This window comes from Peromyscus californicus, unplaced genomic scaffold, assembly GCF_007827085.1.
Source record: "Peromyscus californicus insignis strain IS unplaced genomic scaffold, ASM782708v3 Scaffold_16__1_contigs__length_79575227, whole genome shotgun sequence".
Taxonomy (NCBI): Eukaryota; Metazoa; Chordata; class Mammalia; order Rodentia; family Cricetidae; genus Peromyscus; species Peromyscus californicus.
Window position 1 is genome coordinate 4,431,491 of NW_026294458.1, and position 17,776 is coordinate 4,449,266.

A 17,776-nucleotide genomic window follows, 5' to 3' on the forward strand; every position below is an offset into this window, starting at 1 on the left:
CGTGCGTGCGGAGGTCAGAGGTCAATGCTGAGCATCTTCCTCAGTCTCTCGGTGCCTTACCTTTTAAGAAAGGGTCTCTCTTTGTTAACCAAAAATTATTATTATTAGTGTCTGTGCATGCATACATGCAGGGTGGTGGTGATGACTGACACCACCGTGCTCATGTGTGGGGGTCAGAAGACAACTTTGTGCAGCTGGTTTCTCCCCCCACCTTTATATGGGTTCTGGGGCTCGAACTCAGGTGGCCAGGCTTATGCAACAAGTGCTTTACGATCTGAGCTGTCTCACTGAGCTGAGGGTCTCTCACCCACACTTACTGATTAGCTGGCCACTCTCTCTGTACCCCTGACCCCAGCTAGGGTTAAAGACATATGTGACCACACTAGCTTTTTACATGGGTCCTGGGGATTCGAACTCAGGCCATCATAATTTCGAGGTAGGCATTTCACTCACGGCATGATCTTCCCAGCCCGGCATTGTGTGTTTCATGGACAGGGATGAGTTTTTGACATGTGGGGCTGGGGTTTGTGGTGTGGAGAAGAATATGGACAGGGGAGGAATGAAACAGAGCACCAGGAGAGCCTTGCATGACCCAGTGATGAAGGGACAGTCATCGGCCACAAAAAACCAAGTGGGAATCTGGAACACTAAGTCCCAGTGATCACGTGATTTGAAAATATTTGGCCATGGAAGGCTTAGCAAGGTTTTGCAGACACATTTTTTCTCTTTTAGAAGTATCTGTCTGGCCTCCTCTCAAGGCTCACCATCCTCACTCAGGCTGTGCCAAGGGCTGGCCTTGTCGCAACATCCATAGCTCACAGCAGAACCAATCTGCACAGTTCTTTGACTTGCCCAGCCCCAGGGCAAGCGTCTGCAGAGTCCGGAGTGTGTGTTTGGGGCTTGGGCACAAGGCCAGGCTATAAGACCACTGTGAAGGCCAGTCCTGTTTCTTCTTCAGGCTGTAAACTCCTTCAGTCTTTGTGACATCTCATTCCACCCACTGCTCCCAGGAACGGTAGGTAAACTGAGTCAGGAAACATTCCAAGTGGAAGGAAACAGCATTTATTGAGCATCTACAGCATGCTAGGCTAAGGTCTTGACCTCAATACTAAAGTCTTGACCTCCATTCATCCTGATGACCACTTGTGAAAAGAGGTGAAATTACTGTACAGATGTGGAAATAGGCAGCGATATCCAAGAAGAACAGGGTCATTCCCTCATATTCATTCCTTAAAAAACAAAACAAAACAACAACAAAAACTTCTCAGTTTCTCAGCCTGTAAAATTGAAGAGAGGTCTCGGGGCTCTGAAAATGGTTTTGTTTTGAGTTTGGGTCGGGAGTGCAGAAAGCTGGGGCTTGAATTGGAAATCTTTTCTGTCCGCCAGTAGGTGGAGCGATTCTTCATCCTGGTCCGGAATAAAGGGCCGCATCCCTACAGGACACAGGGCAAGGTGATTCCCTCATTCGGCCAGTCTGCGAAGGCGTGTACTCCTTCGCAGGGAACTCTCTGGAAGTCTGAGTTCAAATCCTGTCTCTGCCAGTGTGGCTTTACCCAAGATTTCTTTTCTTTTCTTTCTTTCTTTTTTTAACCTCACAGAACAGCAGATGACCCAAGGCTCCCCACATGTTTGTTAGCTTAGTATATTCTTAGGGTTATATTCCCACTTATTAGCTATACAACCTATATTAAATAACTACTCAAACTTCACTTTCCTCACCTGTAAAAGTAGATCTTTTTACCTGTTTTGGTGCAAATGTAATAACAAGCTACTTCCCATGCTGAGCCCCATTAAAAGTTAGTTTTGCCTCTGTCCCCTTTTAGCTCTTTGACTTTCTTCCTTTACTTTGCTACTCTGAGTCTCAGTTTCTTTGCATGCAAATGGGCACAAAATAACTGTATTTACTTCCCAGAGGTGGGGACAATCTATGAGATCATGTTTGGCTTGTGATAACTGCCAAACATGTGCTTGTGTGCTGCTGGCGTTATTCCTCTGGTGCTTATTAACCCTAACTAACACACTAGCTGTGTGACTCTCGACAAGTTCCTTTGCCTCTCTGAGGCTGAGCCCCTCCCCTCCCCCAGGCTGTGTGTGTAGGGGTGGGTCACAACCTGACCCAGCTTTGCTACCCGAGGGCTTTGTTCATGTCAGCTGTTTCCTGGCAATTCCTTTTCCTTCTCCATACTCTTGCCTTCCTTCTCTGTTCCAGGGTCTCAAGATCTTGGCCTTAGGGGCTGGAAGAACAAAGTGCTCCCGGGTGGTGCCCAACTAGGGATGCCAGGAGCCAAGGGGAGCCGGGGCTTACCAATGAGAAGGAACTTGCGACGGTCCCCATAGAGTTTCTGCAGGCCTGCACAAAAGTCCTGGATAGGAAGCCCCAGGTGATAGTCCCGTAGCAGTATTGCGAACTGCTGGATCTCAGGGGGACCCAGCTTACTCCGCAACTGTGAGAACAAGGAATGTGTTGTGGAATGATCTTTTTGTGCACTGTGAAGATGTGTCACTCTGACTGGTTTAATAAAAAGCTGAACTGGCCAATAATAGCCAGGCAGGATTTCCAGGCAGAGAGGATGCTGGGAAGAAGAAGGTGGAGATACTAGGAGATGCAGAGCAAGCAGGATGGGCAGTATGGAGATGAGGTAATAAAGCCAGGAGGCAGAAAGTAAATTAATAGAAGTGGGTTAACTTAAGTTATAAGAGCTAGTTAGAAACAAGCCTAAGCTATAGGCCGAGCTTTCACAATTAATAATAAGTCTCTGTGTTGTTTTTTGGGAACTGGCAGCCCAAAGAAAAATCTGTCTACAGGGACGTTCTTGGAGACCAGTCCCAGAGTGCAATAAAACTCGATTCCTGCTAAAAATGCTGGGGTTCTCTCCGACAGTCTGCCTGGCCTAGTCTGCCTCCCAAACCTTCCATTGCCCACTGGGGGAATATCTGGTCCTTTGCATCTAGGAATGGGATGTGGGTCCAGCTTCCTAAGCCCAATCCTTTGGTGACCACCTCTGTGGTGTCAGGAGGTCACTCCCTCTCTGATCCTTGTCTTCCTCCTCTGCCCCTGTGGTGAGAAGGGATCTCCCACCTCCTTGGGGTTGTTGAAAAGATAAAAGACAACATGTCCAAAAAGGCTTGGGACATTCAGTGCTGGCTGATGTCAGCCAAGGCTTTTCTTTTTCTTTTTTTTTTTTTTTTTTTTGGTTTTTCGAGACAGGGTTTCTCTGTGTAGCTTTGTGCCTTTCCTGGAACTCACTTGGTAGCCCAGGCTGGCCTCGAACTCACAGAGATCCGCCTGGCTCTGCCTCCCGAGTGCTGGGATTAAAGGCGTGCGCCACCACCGCCCGGCTTAGCCAAGGCTTTTCTAAGGTGGCCTCTCCCCATCGCATCTCCCTCCCTGGCCTCTGAGCTGTCACGTATGATTCCTGCAATGCACTGTGCTTGCTGCGGAGCACTGCCACCCCACTCACTGTGACCATGTAATCCTGTAGCTGCTCGAAGGCCCAGCTGCTGTGGTCAATACTGCTGCAGTGGGAGCCATGGAAAGACGGGGTGGATGCACCACTGTAACATGCTTCAAATGTGTCCTGGGAACCACTGCTGTAGAGACAAGAGGACAAGACCCTCATCAACCTCTGTTCTTTTCCTTAAAGTTGGTTGGTCCTATGTACCAGTGCTCAAAGCCCCATCCTAGGCCTCATCTTTCCCTCCAAGGCTCTTCATGAGGCCCAGCAACCTTTCAAGCCTTCTCCTGTTCTCAGAACTCAGATCACACTGCCATCCTTACCTCATCCTGGGCCTTTGCTCATGATGTTCCCTGGAATCCTCTCTCCTCCTCACTTTCTCTCTCATATCTGGTGTTATAGTCACAGGGTCCCTACCTGCTTGTTCTGAGTCCTTGCTGTTCCTGCGTGGCTGTATTCATTCTCTGTGTGGATGCCCTGTCCCTTTTATCCCTAGCGCAACTATCATCAGTTTGGGGAAACCCTTCTGGTTCCTAAATAAGGTCCCCTTCTGACTCCCATAGACCAGGAAGCTTCTCTTCAGTGTGGTATCATCAATGCTGGCTGAATCTTGTGCTAAATTGTGTGGCTCTTGCTTTCTCCTTTCGTCCTTTCTGTAAACCAGGCTGCCGGGCTCATCGTGGAGGGTTCTTTTTTGTTGTTTTGTTTTTTTTGTTTTGTTTTTTTGTTTTTCGAGACAGGGTTTCTCTGTGTAGCTTTGCGCCTTTCCTGGAACTCACTTGGTAGCCCAGGCTGGCCTCGAACTCACAGAGATCTGCCTGCGTCTGCCTCCCGAGTGCTGGGATTAAAGGCGTGCGCCACCACCGCCCAGCCTGTTTTGTTTTTGACAGGGTCTCACATATCCTAGACTGGCCTTAGACTCTCTATGTAGCTAAACTTAGCCTTGAACTTTTGATCCTCCTGCCTCTACCTCCCAAATGCTGGGATTACAGGCATGAACTACCAAGCCTGGTTTATGCGATGATGGGGGTTGAACCAGGGCTTCTGATGTGCTAGGCAAACACTCTCAACTCAGGTGCACCCCCAGTCCCATGAAGGAAGTTCTCTTTATTAACTGCTTTTAAAATAAGATGTCTAGCCTGGGCTCCCGCCTCGCTTGGTTTTTAACTTGTTTCAGAATCACTTTCTATTATTATATACAGGACAGCACAGCTTCCTGGCCAAGCCTGTGTACTCCTTCTGCTTGTTGCTTGAGCCATGGTCTCATGTTGCCCAGGCTAGCCTCAAACTCACTATGTAACTGAAGCGGGCTTTGAACTTCAGGTCCTTTGGCTTTCGCCTCCCAAGTGCTGGGTCTAGAGACTTGGCAAGGGTGCAGACTCCTGAGTTCACATCCCAGCTTACTTGTGCTCGTAGCTCATTGATCCCTGCAATGCTAAACACTGTTTCCCTAGTCCTCAGCTTTTCCATCTGTAAAATGGGAGGCTGAAGACTGGTGTCATTGTGAAAATGACAGGAACTAATATTTGTCAAGCACTTCAGGTCATAGAGCCTTTGAAATAGATAACTAGCCACATAGGTCCTGACAAAAGTCAATGGCGTGCTTTACAGCATACAGCAAGCGCAGCAAATGTGTCCTTAGTGTGATTTTGCTCTCCTCAGCCAAGTCAGGTTGGCTATGGACTGGTCTATGTGCACACAGGCTTAGGGAGGCAAATGTGGTGCCAATCTTAACGATAGTGTAGATAAGGAACACTACTTGCCAACACCAGCGTCCTTAGTAACAGGACCTATTACTACAGGTCTGCTCAGGACTTTATTGAATTTAAACTAAAAATCCCATATCTTGTGAAACGCCTCTATCTTGAGCAAACTGGGATAGGCAATGTTCTTAACAGAATTCTCTAAATTTTTTTTGAGGCAGGTTTCATGTATCCCAGGTTGGTCTGGAACTCACTATGTAGCCAAGGGTAACCTTGAACTTCCGATTCTCTTGCTTCCACCTTCCCAGTGCAGAGGTTACAGGTGTGCATCATGTTATGGAGTGTGAGGGATCAAACCAGGGCTTTGTGCGTAGCTAGGAAAAGTAGGCTCTACCACCTGAGCTACAGCCCCAGCACCCAGAAAGCTGTCTTAGCCTACATTTTCCAGCCTGGCTTGCAGCTAGTTCTGACCAAGTGGCCGAATTCTGACTACTAACATGTAAGCTAGATAGCACGTGTGTGTGTGTGTGTGTGTGTGTGTGTGTGTGTGTGTGTGTGTGTGTGTGTGTGGCTGGGGATGAACCCAGGGTCTTTTGCATGCTAAGCATGCATGGCAATGCTGAAGTACTCCCTGGCCTCCACCCTCCCTATAGAGGCTCCTGGTGTGCTGCTGCATGGCTGCAGCCACAGCTTAGACCATGAGGTTACTCTGAGGATGGTGAAGAGGAAGCTGTGACCGGAAGAGAAGCTCGGGGGCCCAGAGGACCAGGAAGCCCCGAATTCTTGTTATACTTTATGTGAAAAGACAAGAAAACCAATCTTGTCTTTTTAAACCCACCCTCCTCAGGGTTTTCTGTTATATAGAGCCAAGACTAAAGTCAACCAATATTGTTTGCAGCATTAGCTGTAACTTTGGACTCTGCAGGCCACTAAACCTAGGAGACCTGAAGATCTCTGCGGACCTGGGTCTGAGTTCTGGCATTTCTAGGTCTCTCGGGGTTTATCCTGGAGCTCTGCTTACATCCCACCCTCAACGAAAATCAGGGTTGGGTCCCTTTCCCCCACGCACTCTAGAGGAGTGGCCCTGTTTGGGTAGGGGTGAGAAGGAGAACACAGGCATCCCCGACAAAGGTGATACCCACAAGGAGCTGCAGCAGCTCAAGTCGGCGTCGTAGGCAAACGTCCCATCTGTGCAGCAGCTCTCACCTGGGACCAGCAGACAGAAGAAGTGTCAGAAGTGACGTGCAGGGACCAATATCTTAGGCTCCCTGAAGCCCCAACCTTAGTGGTACCCTAGGATCTAGCTCTGGTCCAACCCCGACACACAGCCAACTGTGGGCAACACTCCCTGATCCTCATCTTCCTCAGTACCCAGGCGCGTAGCATCTGCCTTTTCGATGGGATGTGGGGAACGGCAAATGAGAGCCAATGGGGAAGTGTTGGTAAGTGTGTGTTTAGGTGAGTCAGGAAGATTCTGCAAGGGGGAAGAGGGTTGGAAGTGTGAAAGGAAAGCAGCAGCATTTGTGGAGAATGTGCCTCCTCCTCAGTCTGCCCCTCATCTGTGCAGGCATGGCCTTCTCATCCCAGCTCATTCGGGGTCATTCGGTCACCCTGAATTCTCAGAGACCAGTTCCTCATTACAGGTTCTCAAAACACTGTCTGTGGTTAGACATTTATCTGTGTGACTATTCCATGCAACTTGCAGGAAATTGTGGCCGTGCCTCAGTTTACCCACCATCAGTATATCTTGCAGATTACAACTGGGCCCGAGACAGTCAGTGCTCAGCAAATATATGTTGAATGAATGAATTGTCGACTACCAGATGAGTGCTCTCATTCATTCACCCAGCATCCTGGTGGGATCTGATGAGATACCCCAGCTTCCCAGCGGGCACAGCTCCTGCGGGTAGGAGGGCCTTCAGAAAGCCTGTGCCCCAGGTACCGGAGCTGTGCAAGCAGAGACCACCCCATAGCAGGCTGTGGAGGGGGAATTCACTCAGTGACCTAGCACACAGAGGCAGGCTGTTGCAGGTAGAAGCTGTGGAACCAGACAGATTAGGTTTGGCTTCTGACTCTTGACTTATCGACTGTATGACCTGTGACAATTTATTGACTACTCTGAGACTCAACTTTGTTGTTGTTGTTGTTGTTTTAAATTGTAAAACTGGATCCACGGGCCTCAGAAAGGCTCCTCGTCCTTTTCCTTTTCCTTTCGAGACAGGGTCTCACTATGCAGTCCTAGCTAGCCTGGAACCCATGATGTCTTGAACGCACAGAGATCTTCCTGCCTCTGCCTCCCAAGTGCTGAGATTAATGACGTGTACCACCACTATGCCTAGATCTTTTCCTTTTTAAGACAAGGCTTTTCCATTGTAGCTCAGGCTGACCTTAAACTGCTCCTCCTGCTTCAGCTTCCCAAGAGCTGAGGACTATTGGCATATGCCCTCGTGTCTAGCTCTGAGAGGTTTTAAATTTTTTTTAATTACACAAAATTATTTATTTCGTGTATATGTGCTTGGGCTTGAGCCTGCGTATGCCAGGGTGCCCATGTGGAGGTGGGAGGACAGCTTTTGGGACTCAGTTTCTCCTTCCAGCCTGTGCGTGAGTCCTGAGGATCGAACTCAGGTTATCAAACTTAGCCGCAGGCACCCTTCCCCCACTGAGCCTTCTCACCAGCCCAGGCTCTGAGCATTTTTCACTTATCCAAAGACTACCTGTCTATCATCTGTGTTGTGCCCAGTCCTGTGCTAGGTGAATGAGACAAGTAAGTTGCATGAAGAGTCAAGAAGACTTGGCGGGGGCTGGAGAGATGGCTTAGCAGTTAAGAGCACTGACTGCTCTTCCAGAGGACCCAGGTTCAATTCCCAGCACCCACATGGCAGCTCACAACTTTCTGTAGCTCTAGTTCCAAGGGACCTGACACTCATGGCAAAACACCAATGCACATAAAATAAAACTAGAAAACCGTAGAAGAATAAGAATAAGAATAAGAATAAGAATAAGAATAAGAAGAAGAAGAAGAAGAAGAAGAAGAAGAAGAAGAAGAAGATGACTTGGCAACTTGCTATTGTGCTTGGCATCTAATTGGCACTCAATAAATGCCCCTGTTTGTCTCACTTTAACTTCAGTCCTTGACTGTATACATGGACTAATCCAGCAATGTTAGCCTAGGAGCCTCATGGGGTGGATGGCACAGTTAGCAGACAATACACAAGCTTAACTTTCTGCAAAGCAGGGACACCCAAAACAAGAGAGAAGTTTCAAGTGCCCAAGTTCATACTCATCCCAAACTTGACAACCTGATCATCTCTTAAAAGGTCATCTTGAAGACTGATATTCTATTAAGTGGATCCCTAGAACTGGGGTACAGCTCAGAACCCCTAAAGACCTTTATCAGTCCCGACTCTCAGGACATCCAGCCTTTCTGGGTGCTTTCTGGGAGTTTAGGTACTCACTGAAGCTGGAGAGCCACGGCTGCTTGGGCGTGGATCTGTAGTGGTAGCCAGCCCGGTTTACACACTCGATGCTCTGGTCCCCATAGATGATCTGGAAGACTTGACAGATGAGTGCACAGGACTCCTCAGCAGCATCCTGGTCCAGGGGGAGGAAGAGAGCTCAGCTCTTGGCCTCTATCAGGGCACCTCTGCTTCCCCAGATGCAGTGCGAGCCGGGACTGAGACACACCCCTTGGGCCCCCTTAAGCGAATTTCAAAGACATTTCCCCTCAAAATTATATGGCTCCTCTCCTGTTCTTATGATCTTCATAGAACCCAGAGGCAACTCTGACCCCTGTGCCATGAAAATACATTCCAGACTTCCAGGGGATTCTTGGCCTATCACGAACTTTACCTAACATAAGGGCTCGTTTAACTTACTGTACAGGTGCATGATCTGAAGCCCAGTATGAAGATGGGATTAGGAGGAGGAGGGACACTTCAAAGAATCAAAACCTTAGGCTCAGTGCTGTTATTACTATTGGACACAATGTACAGCTGTGGGCTCCCTGGTACCCAATGCGATACTGGAAGCAACGTCATGACAGTAGTCTCTGTAGAAGGTAGAGGCTTGGGCAAGGCTTTGGAGATTGTGCATTCGAGGAGGAAGTCACCTCTTCGAGCGAGACACAGAATAACTGCCAATTTTTCTGCAATTACTATTTGAAACAATAACTGATTGAAAAAGATCATGCTTACGAATATACTGCCTCTAAAAAAGCCTAAGGTAAAAATTAAAATGTAATTCAGGATGGGTATCTGTGGTTGTAGCAGGTACTGATATTTACACCAGGGTGGATGCTTGCCCTGACAGGTCAGAGAGGACCCTCATTTTATAGTTAAGGCTGGCACCGGGTGTTTTAGCTCTGACTGGTGTGCTTGGGACCACTGTACTTCAGAGCCCTGGAAAGCAACTCATTTACTTATTCTACCACTAGGCCGGGCCCGAAGCCTTAAAGCTGCCACGCTTGAGTGGGCTAGCCAACGCACGTGGTTGCCCCTGTCTGGTGCTCAATTTGCAGGTCCTTGGTTGGACTGACTGTTTCTCCTCCTGCTTCATTGTAAACAATAACGAACTAACGTTTCCTGTTGAAGCAGGTCTCTTCCTCCATTCCCTATCACACGGGCCGCTCACTTCCTTTCAGAGCCAGCACGACCCATTGATCCTAGCTTTTCTGTCTATGTGTCTATGTGTCTGTCCGTTTTCATTTCCTCGTCACCCTAGTCAAGTTTCCAGGATGAGGTTGTGTTGGATGAGGCAGTAGAGTACAGAATGTAAGAAAGGGCTGAGCCAATGGGGGTAGAGCATTATGACATTATCCCAGCGAGAGGAGATGGAACAGGGAATGGACAGTACAGGCCATAGGATTTGCGTGTATTTAAAAATAAGACCAGTGGGATCTATTGACAGAGTAGATTGTGTGTGTGTGTATATGTGTGTGTGTGTGTGTGTGTGTGTGTGTGTGTGTGTGTGTGTGTAAGACAGAGATAGAGACAGAGACAGAGAAAGAGAGACAGACAAACCAAGACCCACTACAAGGTTTCAGCCCAAGCCACCAAGGATGGAGCTGCCATTCAATTGAAACAAGGAGATGAAGGTGCTTTCAGGTTTGGGAGGAGAGTGGGAGCTCAATGGGACAAATTTATGCTGCAAGAACAAGCAGACCTGGAAAAGACAAGATGAGCGGAAATTTGGTTAGAGATGAAATTCAGGGTATTCTCCAGGTTTTAGAAGGCAGCAGAGTTGAAATCACCTAGAAACAAGTGTGGATAAAGGAGAGAAGACTGAGGATAATATCTAGACAACCCCTACTTTAAGAGGCTGGAGAGAAAAGGAGGTACCAGCTTCCAAGCAGGAGCGTGGCGTGGGGGGTGGGGAAAACCAGAGAAGGAGCCCTAGATAGCAAGTGAGAAAGTATCTCAGGGTGGGGGCCTGAGCTACAGTGCTGCGTTCCAGGTATTGGCTGCCTCTCCCTGCACACAAGCACACTCGTTGTTGAGAGAGAGAGAGCCCAGGGCCCTGGGGTAGAGGTGATGTTTGGAAGGCTCAAGCTTGCTTGAAAGTGCCTGCTGGACTGGGTACTCCTCTAGGGAGGACACCAAATGGCTTGCTCACCTCCATGCACACAACACCTAGCCCAGTGTGGAGCACACAGCTGGCACTCAATAAACACCACGGAGCCAGCCAGGCAGTGGTGACGAAGGCCTCAGGAGGCAGAGACAGGCTGATCTCTGTGAGTTCGAGGCCGGTTAGAGCTACAGAGCGAGATCCAGGACAGCTAGAGCTACACACAGAGAAACACTGTGTGTATATTCAAGTGAGTGAGAGCAAAGGTGAATGGGGACAGAGAGGTGACAGGCAGGGCAGGCAAGAATGATGGTAAGGCTTCTTCTGTCTTGGGTGGCTACCTTAGTTACCAAGAGTAAGGCTTTGAATTTCCTGGGTTCGAATCTTGAAGCCACCTGCTTATGCGGGACCTAAACTTAAAGCCTATGTCCTTCCTTAAGGAATGGGAATAGGTGTGGTATTTGCCCCCGGGGCTGCTGTGGGGATTAAGTGTTAATGTTGTCCCACGGCTGTCTTGGGTCGGTGCTTCACGTGTGTGGTGTGATTAGTGCGATTGTGACCGTCAGGGCGGTGGCGCCAACACTGCCTCGCGCTCACCCTGTTGGCCACAGCTAGGATGACTAGGTTGCAGTAGGCGTCGGGGCTGGGGTTCTGGGGATCCAGCGGGTTGGGGCCGGGGTGGCGTCGCTCCCAGCTGCCGCCGGGCTTGCCCGCGCCGCCGCCGCCCGCGTGCCGCCGCTCCCAGCTGCCGCTGAACGTCTGTCGCCGCTCCCAGCTGCCCGACGCCCGAGCTCCCGCGCGCTGCCGCTCCAGGCTGCCGCCGCCGCCCGCCGCCCGGGCCTCGGCGCCCGCACCCCCGCCCCACGCCATGCGCCAGTCCAGGCTGCAGATGGTGTGGCGTCGCTCGGGGCTGGCGTCCACGCCCAGACCTAGGGGAGGCCAGGGATGGGGGGGGGGAGTGTCACCGCACAGGCTGCGGAGGCCACCCGGAGGGCCACCGCACAGTTCTGGGGTCCCTGCTCTAAGGCCCCGCCCAGCACCAGAGCCCAGGCTCTGCTGTCATGACTTTCGCCGCCTCCCCCTCTCCCCCGCCCTGGGCCTATGACTCCGCCTCCAGACTTTGGCTCCGCCCCAGATCTCCAGGGCGGCAGTAGCTTAGTTCCCATCCTCCCCTACACACCCTGGAGACCTTCCCTTCAGGCCTGCCTTCTGAATTGAAGGTGGTGGTCAAGTTGTCCCCTTTCTCCGTACCCTTCATTTGGACGGTGACCCTGGTCTCAGCATCCCTGCCTTCCAGTACGACTTCTGTTATCTTCAGTCCCACTCCCAGATTGCTGACTGTAACCTCCTAGAAGTCCAGACCCCAGTCCTTCCCTAGCCCGAGGGTGCCCCCTACTGTCAGAGCCGAGGGATTATGTCTTCTACCACCTCCTTTAACGTTGAATTCTACTAAAGTAGCCCTGCGTGGAACTCGGGACTCCCAACTTCTCTGTCCCACCCAACCTCAATCTGGTCAGGCTGCCCACTCCTCATCTGCAACCCCAGGCTGTCTGGTCTTGCCTATGGCTTCATCTGCCCGCCCCTAGTCTCAGAATAGTGTGCCCAGATTTCTGCTATCTGTCTCCCAGCCTCGGACCCATCCCTGGTGCTCTTCACTCAATGGTCCCAGCACTGCAGGTTGGCCTCCCGACCCCGCTTCCCTGCACAGCACCAGTCTTAAGCACTAGCAGATGCAGCGCCTCCTCCCTCTTCCCCAGCGCCTCACCCTGGCAATGTCCAGCAGCTGCAGGAGCTCGTCTTGGCTGGAGGGGTTCAGTGAGGAAGTCACCCAGGTGAGGTGGCCCAGGAACTGGATGGGAAATGGGAGGTCACCATGAAGAAGCCTTAGGAGATTCTAGCCTCCTCGTTAATGCAGGACAGACTGAAACACTCAAATTAATAATAACCAGTGTGATGGCTAATTTTGGTTGTCAACTTAACTACATACAGAACTGACTCAAATCCAAGTCGCTGGGCACTCCTGTGGAGGGTTCTCTTGACTGTATCATATGAAGTCAGAGACCATCTTAAATCTGGGTCACACCTTCTGGTGGCAGCCCACATAAAAGGACATGGAAGAAGGAAGCTTTCACTTTTTGCGTGCTTGCCCTCGCTCTTGCTGGCAAATTCATCTATCCTGCTGCAGGGGCATCCCTGCTATGGTAATAGATCCCAATTCTTCAGGATTTCCACAAAGACTGAAGACCAGATGAGACATTAAGCCTCATAGACTGAACGACTATCAGATTCTTGGCTTTTCTGTTAGAAGACTGTCATTGTTGAACTGGATGGACCACAGCCTGTAAATCACTCTAATCTCTCTCTCTCTCTCTCTCTCTCTCTCTCTCTCTCTCTCTCTCTCTCTCTCTCTCTCTCTCTTTCTCTCTCTCTCTCTCTTGTTCCTCTAAAGAACTTTAACTAATACACTGACAGCCAGGACCAGTTCTGAGTTTATGCATCTATACACACATACGTATATTTTCCCATCCATTCATCTTTGCTTTAAGGGTTAAAAGGCTCAACACAGTATAGACAGCTAAAAGTCTGGCCCTGGATTATAGCTAGAAAGGGTAAGGCTGGCCAGGTTGCAGTGGAGCATGTTGTAATCCAGCACTTCGGAGGTGGAAGCAGGAAGTTTAAGGGTCCAAGTTCATCCTTGGGTACATAGCAAGTTCAAGACCTCCCTGGGTGACATTGGACCCTGTGGGGTATGGATTACATGTGCCAGAGCCCACATTTCCAACAGCTAGCTGACATACACTAACACCTGGCCATCTCACTCTATAAGGTTGTGCAGGAAGCAAAGTAATATAGTCCCCTCAGCCCACTGCCATGCTAAAGATCAGGTTTAGAGCTCCTTTGCATGCTAGGCCAGACCCTACTCTTTTCCGTGTTTATGTGTACACACGTTGCCGTGAGTGAGTACAGACATATGCCAAAGCACCTGTGTGGAAGTCAGGGGATAAGCTCTTGCCTTCCACATTGCTGGAGGCGCTGTGTGTGTGTGTGTGTGTGTGTGTGTGTGTGTGTGTGTGTGTTTTATACCTCACATGCCAGATGATCTGGCTCCTGAGCTTCTGTGGATTCCCTCTCTCCACCTCCCATCTCGACTGTGTGAGCTTTTTAGGACCACTGGTGCATGCTCTGTGCGTGCCCGGCTTTATAGGGGTTTGGGGATTGGCACTCTGGTCCTCAAATTTGCCAGCAAGCACTTTAGCCACTGAACCATTCCCCTCTCCACACTTGCCCCAGGCTCTACTATTACGTCTTGAAGTAACCCTGGGAATTTTCTTGCCCAGGGGCTCTCCCCACCCCATGCGTTATTAATCCTTTTTAACAACTTCATTGCAGATTAAATGGAAAGAAACATGGAATTAATATATCATTTCTTTCTTTCTTTCTTTTTTTTTAATGATGCTCTCTTGCCAGGTGGTGGTGTCATAGCACTCAGGAGGCAGAGACAAGCGGATCTTTGAGTCTGAGGCCAGCCTGGTCTACAGAGTGAGTTCTAGGACAGCCAGGGCTACACAGTGAAGCCCTATCTCAATCAAACAGACAATAAAAGTAATAAAAATATTTATTGTGGGACTGCTCTAACTTGAGACCCACACCACAAGAGGGAACCTATGCCCAACACTGCCTGGATGGTCAGGAACCTGAAGCTGGATGGCTCAGAGACCTAGGATAGAACTGAATAAGACTGACCAAAAAAAAAAAAAAATCATTAAATCCTAACACTATTCTGCTTTACTCATAGATCAGTGTCTAGCTCAATCGTCCTCAGAGAAGCTTCCTCTGGCAGTTGATGGGAACAGAAGCAGAGACCCACAATCAAACTTTAGACAGAGCTCGGGGAGCCCCGTTGGAAGAGGGAGAGGAAGGATTGTAGAAGCCAGAAGGGTCAAGGACACCCGTTGGAAGAGGGAGAGGAAGGATTGTAGAAGCCAGAAGGGTCAAGGACACCATGAGAACACGGCCCACAGAATCAACTAATCAGGGCTCTTAGGGGCTCACAGAAACTGAAGCAGCAATCATGGAGTCTGCATGGGTCTGCTCCAGGCTCTCTGCATACATGCTGTGGTTGTTTAGATTGTTTTTTTGTGGGACTCCTAACAGTGGGAATGGGGGTGTCTCTGACTCTTTTGTTTGCTCTTGGGACTCTTTTCCTCCTCCTGTGTAGCCTTGTCCAGCCTTGCTATGAGGGTTTGTGTCTAGTCCTACTGCATCTTGTTATGCCATGTTTGGTGGATACCCCTGAGAGGCCTGCTCTTTTCTGAAGCGAAACAGAGGAGCAGTGGATCTGAGGGAGAGGAGAGATGGTGGTGGTGGGGAACTGGGAGGGTTGGAGGGAGGGGAGGTTGTGATCAGGATGTATTACATGAAAGAAAAGAAAAAAAAATGATTCTCTCGGTCAATATGTGAGTTCCCCATCCATTCTTAGTTATAGCAACATTATCATTTAAATGTTATTATTCAGTGTAAGAATTAACTTTTTTATTACTTTAATTGCAGTCTTCTGGGTGAATCTCACCACTCACATCTTTCCTTTTTATTCTGTAAAATTTCAGCTCTTGGTTTTTAAACATATTCATTTTCTGGCTTTTCTCTATTTATAGGGTTGCCAGATAAAATATAAGATGTCAGTTAAACAGCAATTTTGTTTTTAGGATTTTTTTGTACTTTTAGTTCCATTTAATATTTGGAGCATATTTATGCTAAAGAAATAATCACTGCTCATCTGAAATTTAAATTTGATTAGGTAGCCTGTTTGTTAAACGCGCTAATCCTACCTCACACCGATCTTTGGCTGATGAGGACTGGTTTCCCTCCCCAGTGCTCCTTCACAGTGGCTCTAAAATACAAGTCAAGCTTTTGAGGATAAGAGAGCCCTGCATTGCGGCTTCTCCCAATATCTCCACCTCCAGCCCTGCCTCCTTCACCGGACATGCAGCCTGGGGTCTCCAGAATGCTAGGTGAGTGCTCTCCCACCAAGTCACAGGCCCAGCCTCTGCCTTGCCTTTAACCTGGACACTGAATAATGGAGATTGCAGACAAAAATCTCACGAGGAGGCTGAACTTTTGGGAACACAGCACGGCTTCCCACCCAGGCTCCTGTGGAGGTAGGTTCTGAGCCCCATGTTAGGACAGCAATTTGGGGGGCTCATTGGGGGGTGTCACCTGCTGAGGCTGTGCAGCCTGTGGCTGTGAGGTAGGACACAGCTTCCTTCATACGGCACAGGGTGTGTCAAGGGTTGGTGTGCCTCCGATGCCCCCCACCCCTTCTCATGCTCACCTTGACCTCTTTCTCCAGGTAGTCACACAGCAGGATGTGGGGGTCAATGAGGTAGTCAGGAGGATACAGAGGCATAGAGTGCAGGGGCGGGCGACTGACATGGTTCCTGAAGGCAGCCTGGCGAGCAGCCTTCGGGAACACCAGCCTTCGGATGGGAGACACAAAGCCCTGGGGGAGACAGGAGAGTCCCAGTAACAACAGCACCAGCTTTACAGAACACTCAGGAGCTCAGTTCTACTTCCACAATCTAAATTAACCCCCAAACCGCAGGAGGAGCAGCCTTGTGGCTCCCCTTTCCCAGCTGGAGCAGTGACGCCCCAGAGCTGGAACCCGGGCTGGTGACAGTCCAGGTGGGGACATCCCAGTTCCCAAACCTCCCGGGGAGGGTGATGTTCCTGCCAGTCAGATTCAAAGAGTGGCCAAGGCTGGGGCTAAGTGGAGGATGCCTAGGCATTTGTTAAGTTATTCCCTGTGGATGGATCAAGGCCACAGGTGCAGATTCCAGGGCACAGCCCAACCCAGCAGCCCCTAAAGCTCAGAGAATGTGTAAGCTTTGCTCTTTGTAAAAGCTGCCGTTCTAGATGAGCATTCCTGGGCCAGCAGCAGTAAAACCTGGAAATCTGAGAAATGCTGCTTCCTGGGTTCCATCCTAGACCTACTGAATCTGAAGCCCTGGGGGCTCCCTCCCTGGTGGCATTCTAGAACTGCCGTGGCAGTTCCTAAAGCTCTGGGTGCTGGGACTACATATGCCCCAGCAAAGCAAACCACAAATTCTGGTAGCACGTGTTGTATGCTGCTTAGCTCTGCCACAAGACAAGTACAAACAGAAGAAACTGCCGCCTAAGAGCGTGCACTCAAGTCTACATGTTCATTCAACAAATATTTATTCATGCCTGTCTGCCTGCAATCCGTGCTGGGTGCCAGGTGCTGGGATTCAGGAAACACTAGACCCCAGTCTTGCCTCCAGGGTCATGACAAGTGATCTAAACTAGTACATATCAGATTTGACTGTACTTGAGAATTCTGACTCAGTAGGTCTGGAGTGGGACCTGAGACTGCTTTTCTAACAAGCCATAGGGGGTATTGATGGTGTGTGCATGTCTGCGTGTACATACATGTTTGTGTTCATGCGTGTGTGTGTGTGTGTGTGTGTGTGTGTGTGTGTGTGTGTGTGTGTGTATACATGTCACATTCACAACTGTGGAGATCATAGGACAACCTCAGGTGTTGCCAAGCAGGCCAGGCTGGTTGGCCAGTGAGCTGCAGTGAGCTGCTGTCTCTCTCCCAACACTGGGATTATTATTGAAACTATTAGTTTACTCATCCAACCTCTAGCTCTTGCAGTTCATCTCACAGTTAACATGCCACTACGTTGGCTTTTTAAAATGTGGGTTCAGGTCCTCAAGGTGGTGCAGCAAGCACTTTACCAACTGAACATCTCCCAGCTCTCATGTTGCATCTCAAGGATCTAGGCTAGTGATTCTCCAGTGTGGTTTACAGGTACGGTCTTTGACCTGTGCATCAGAGCCTGGAGATGAGGGAGGCCCCATGGTCTCTGAGTGGTTCTGTCATACGACCACTCAAGTCTCTGAGGGACCATCGTGGAGTCTGCAGCATGGAGTCTGCAGCAGATTACTCCTAGAAATCTGGGAGAAGCTCTCCAAGCAGAGGACACAGATGAACAAGACCTCAAGAGACTTCAAAAGCAGAGGGAGAGGAATCTG

General features: G+C 49.6%; 1 protein-coding gene across 1 annotated transcript; it reads right to left on the reverse strand.

The window, feature by feature from the left end:
* Positions 1–1,272: 1,272 nt before the first annotated feature.
* LOC128111643 (cerebral cavernous malformations 2 protein-like) lies at positions 1,273–17,652 on the reverse strand. The gene is made up of 10 exons (XM_052739882.1): positions 17,557–17,652; positions 16,053–16,220; positions 12,486–12,569; positions 11,972–12,068; positions 11,318–11,649; positions 8,614–8,749; positions 6,301–6,364; positions 3,462–3,591; positions 2,306–2,444; positions 1,273–1,433 (listed from the first exon to the last, which is right to left on the reverse strand). The coding sequence occupies exons 1-10, from the start codon at positions 17,650–17,652 to the stop codon at positions 1,273–1,275; spliced, it is 1,407 nt and encodes a 468-aa protein (XP_052595842.1).
* Positions 17,653–17,776: the final 124 nt, after the last annotated feature.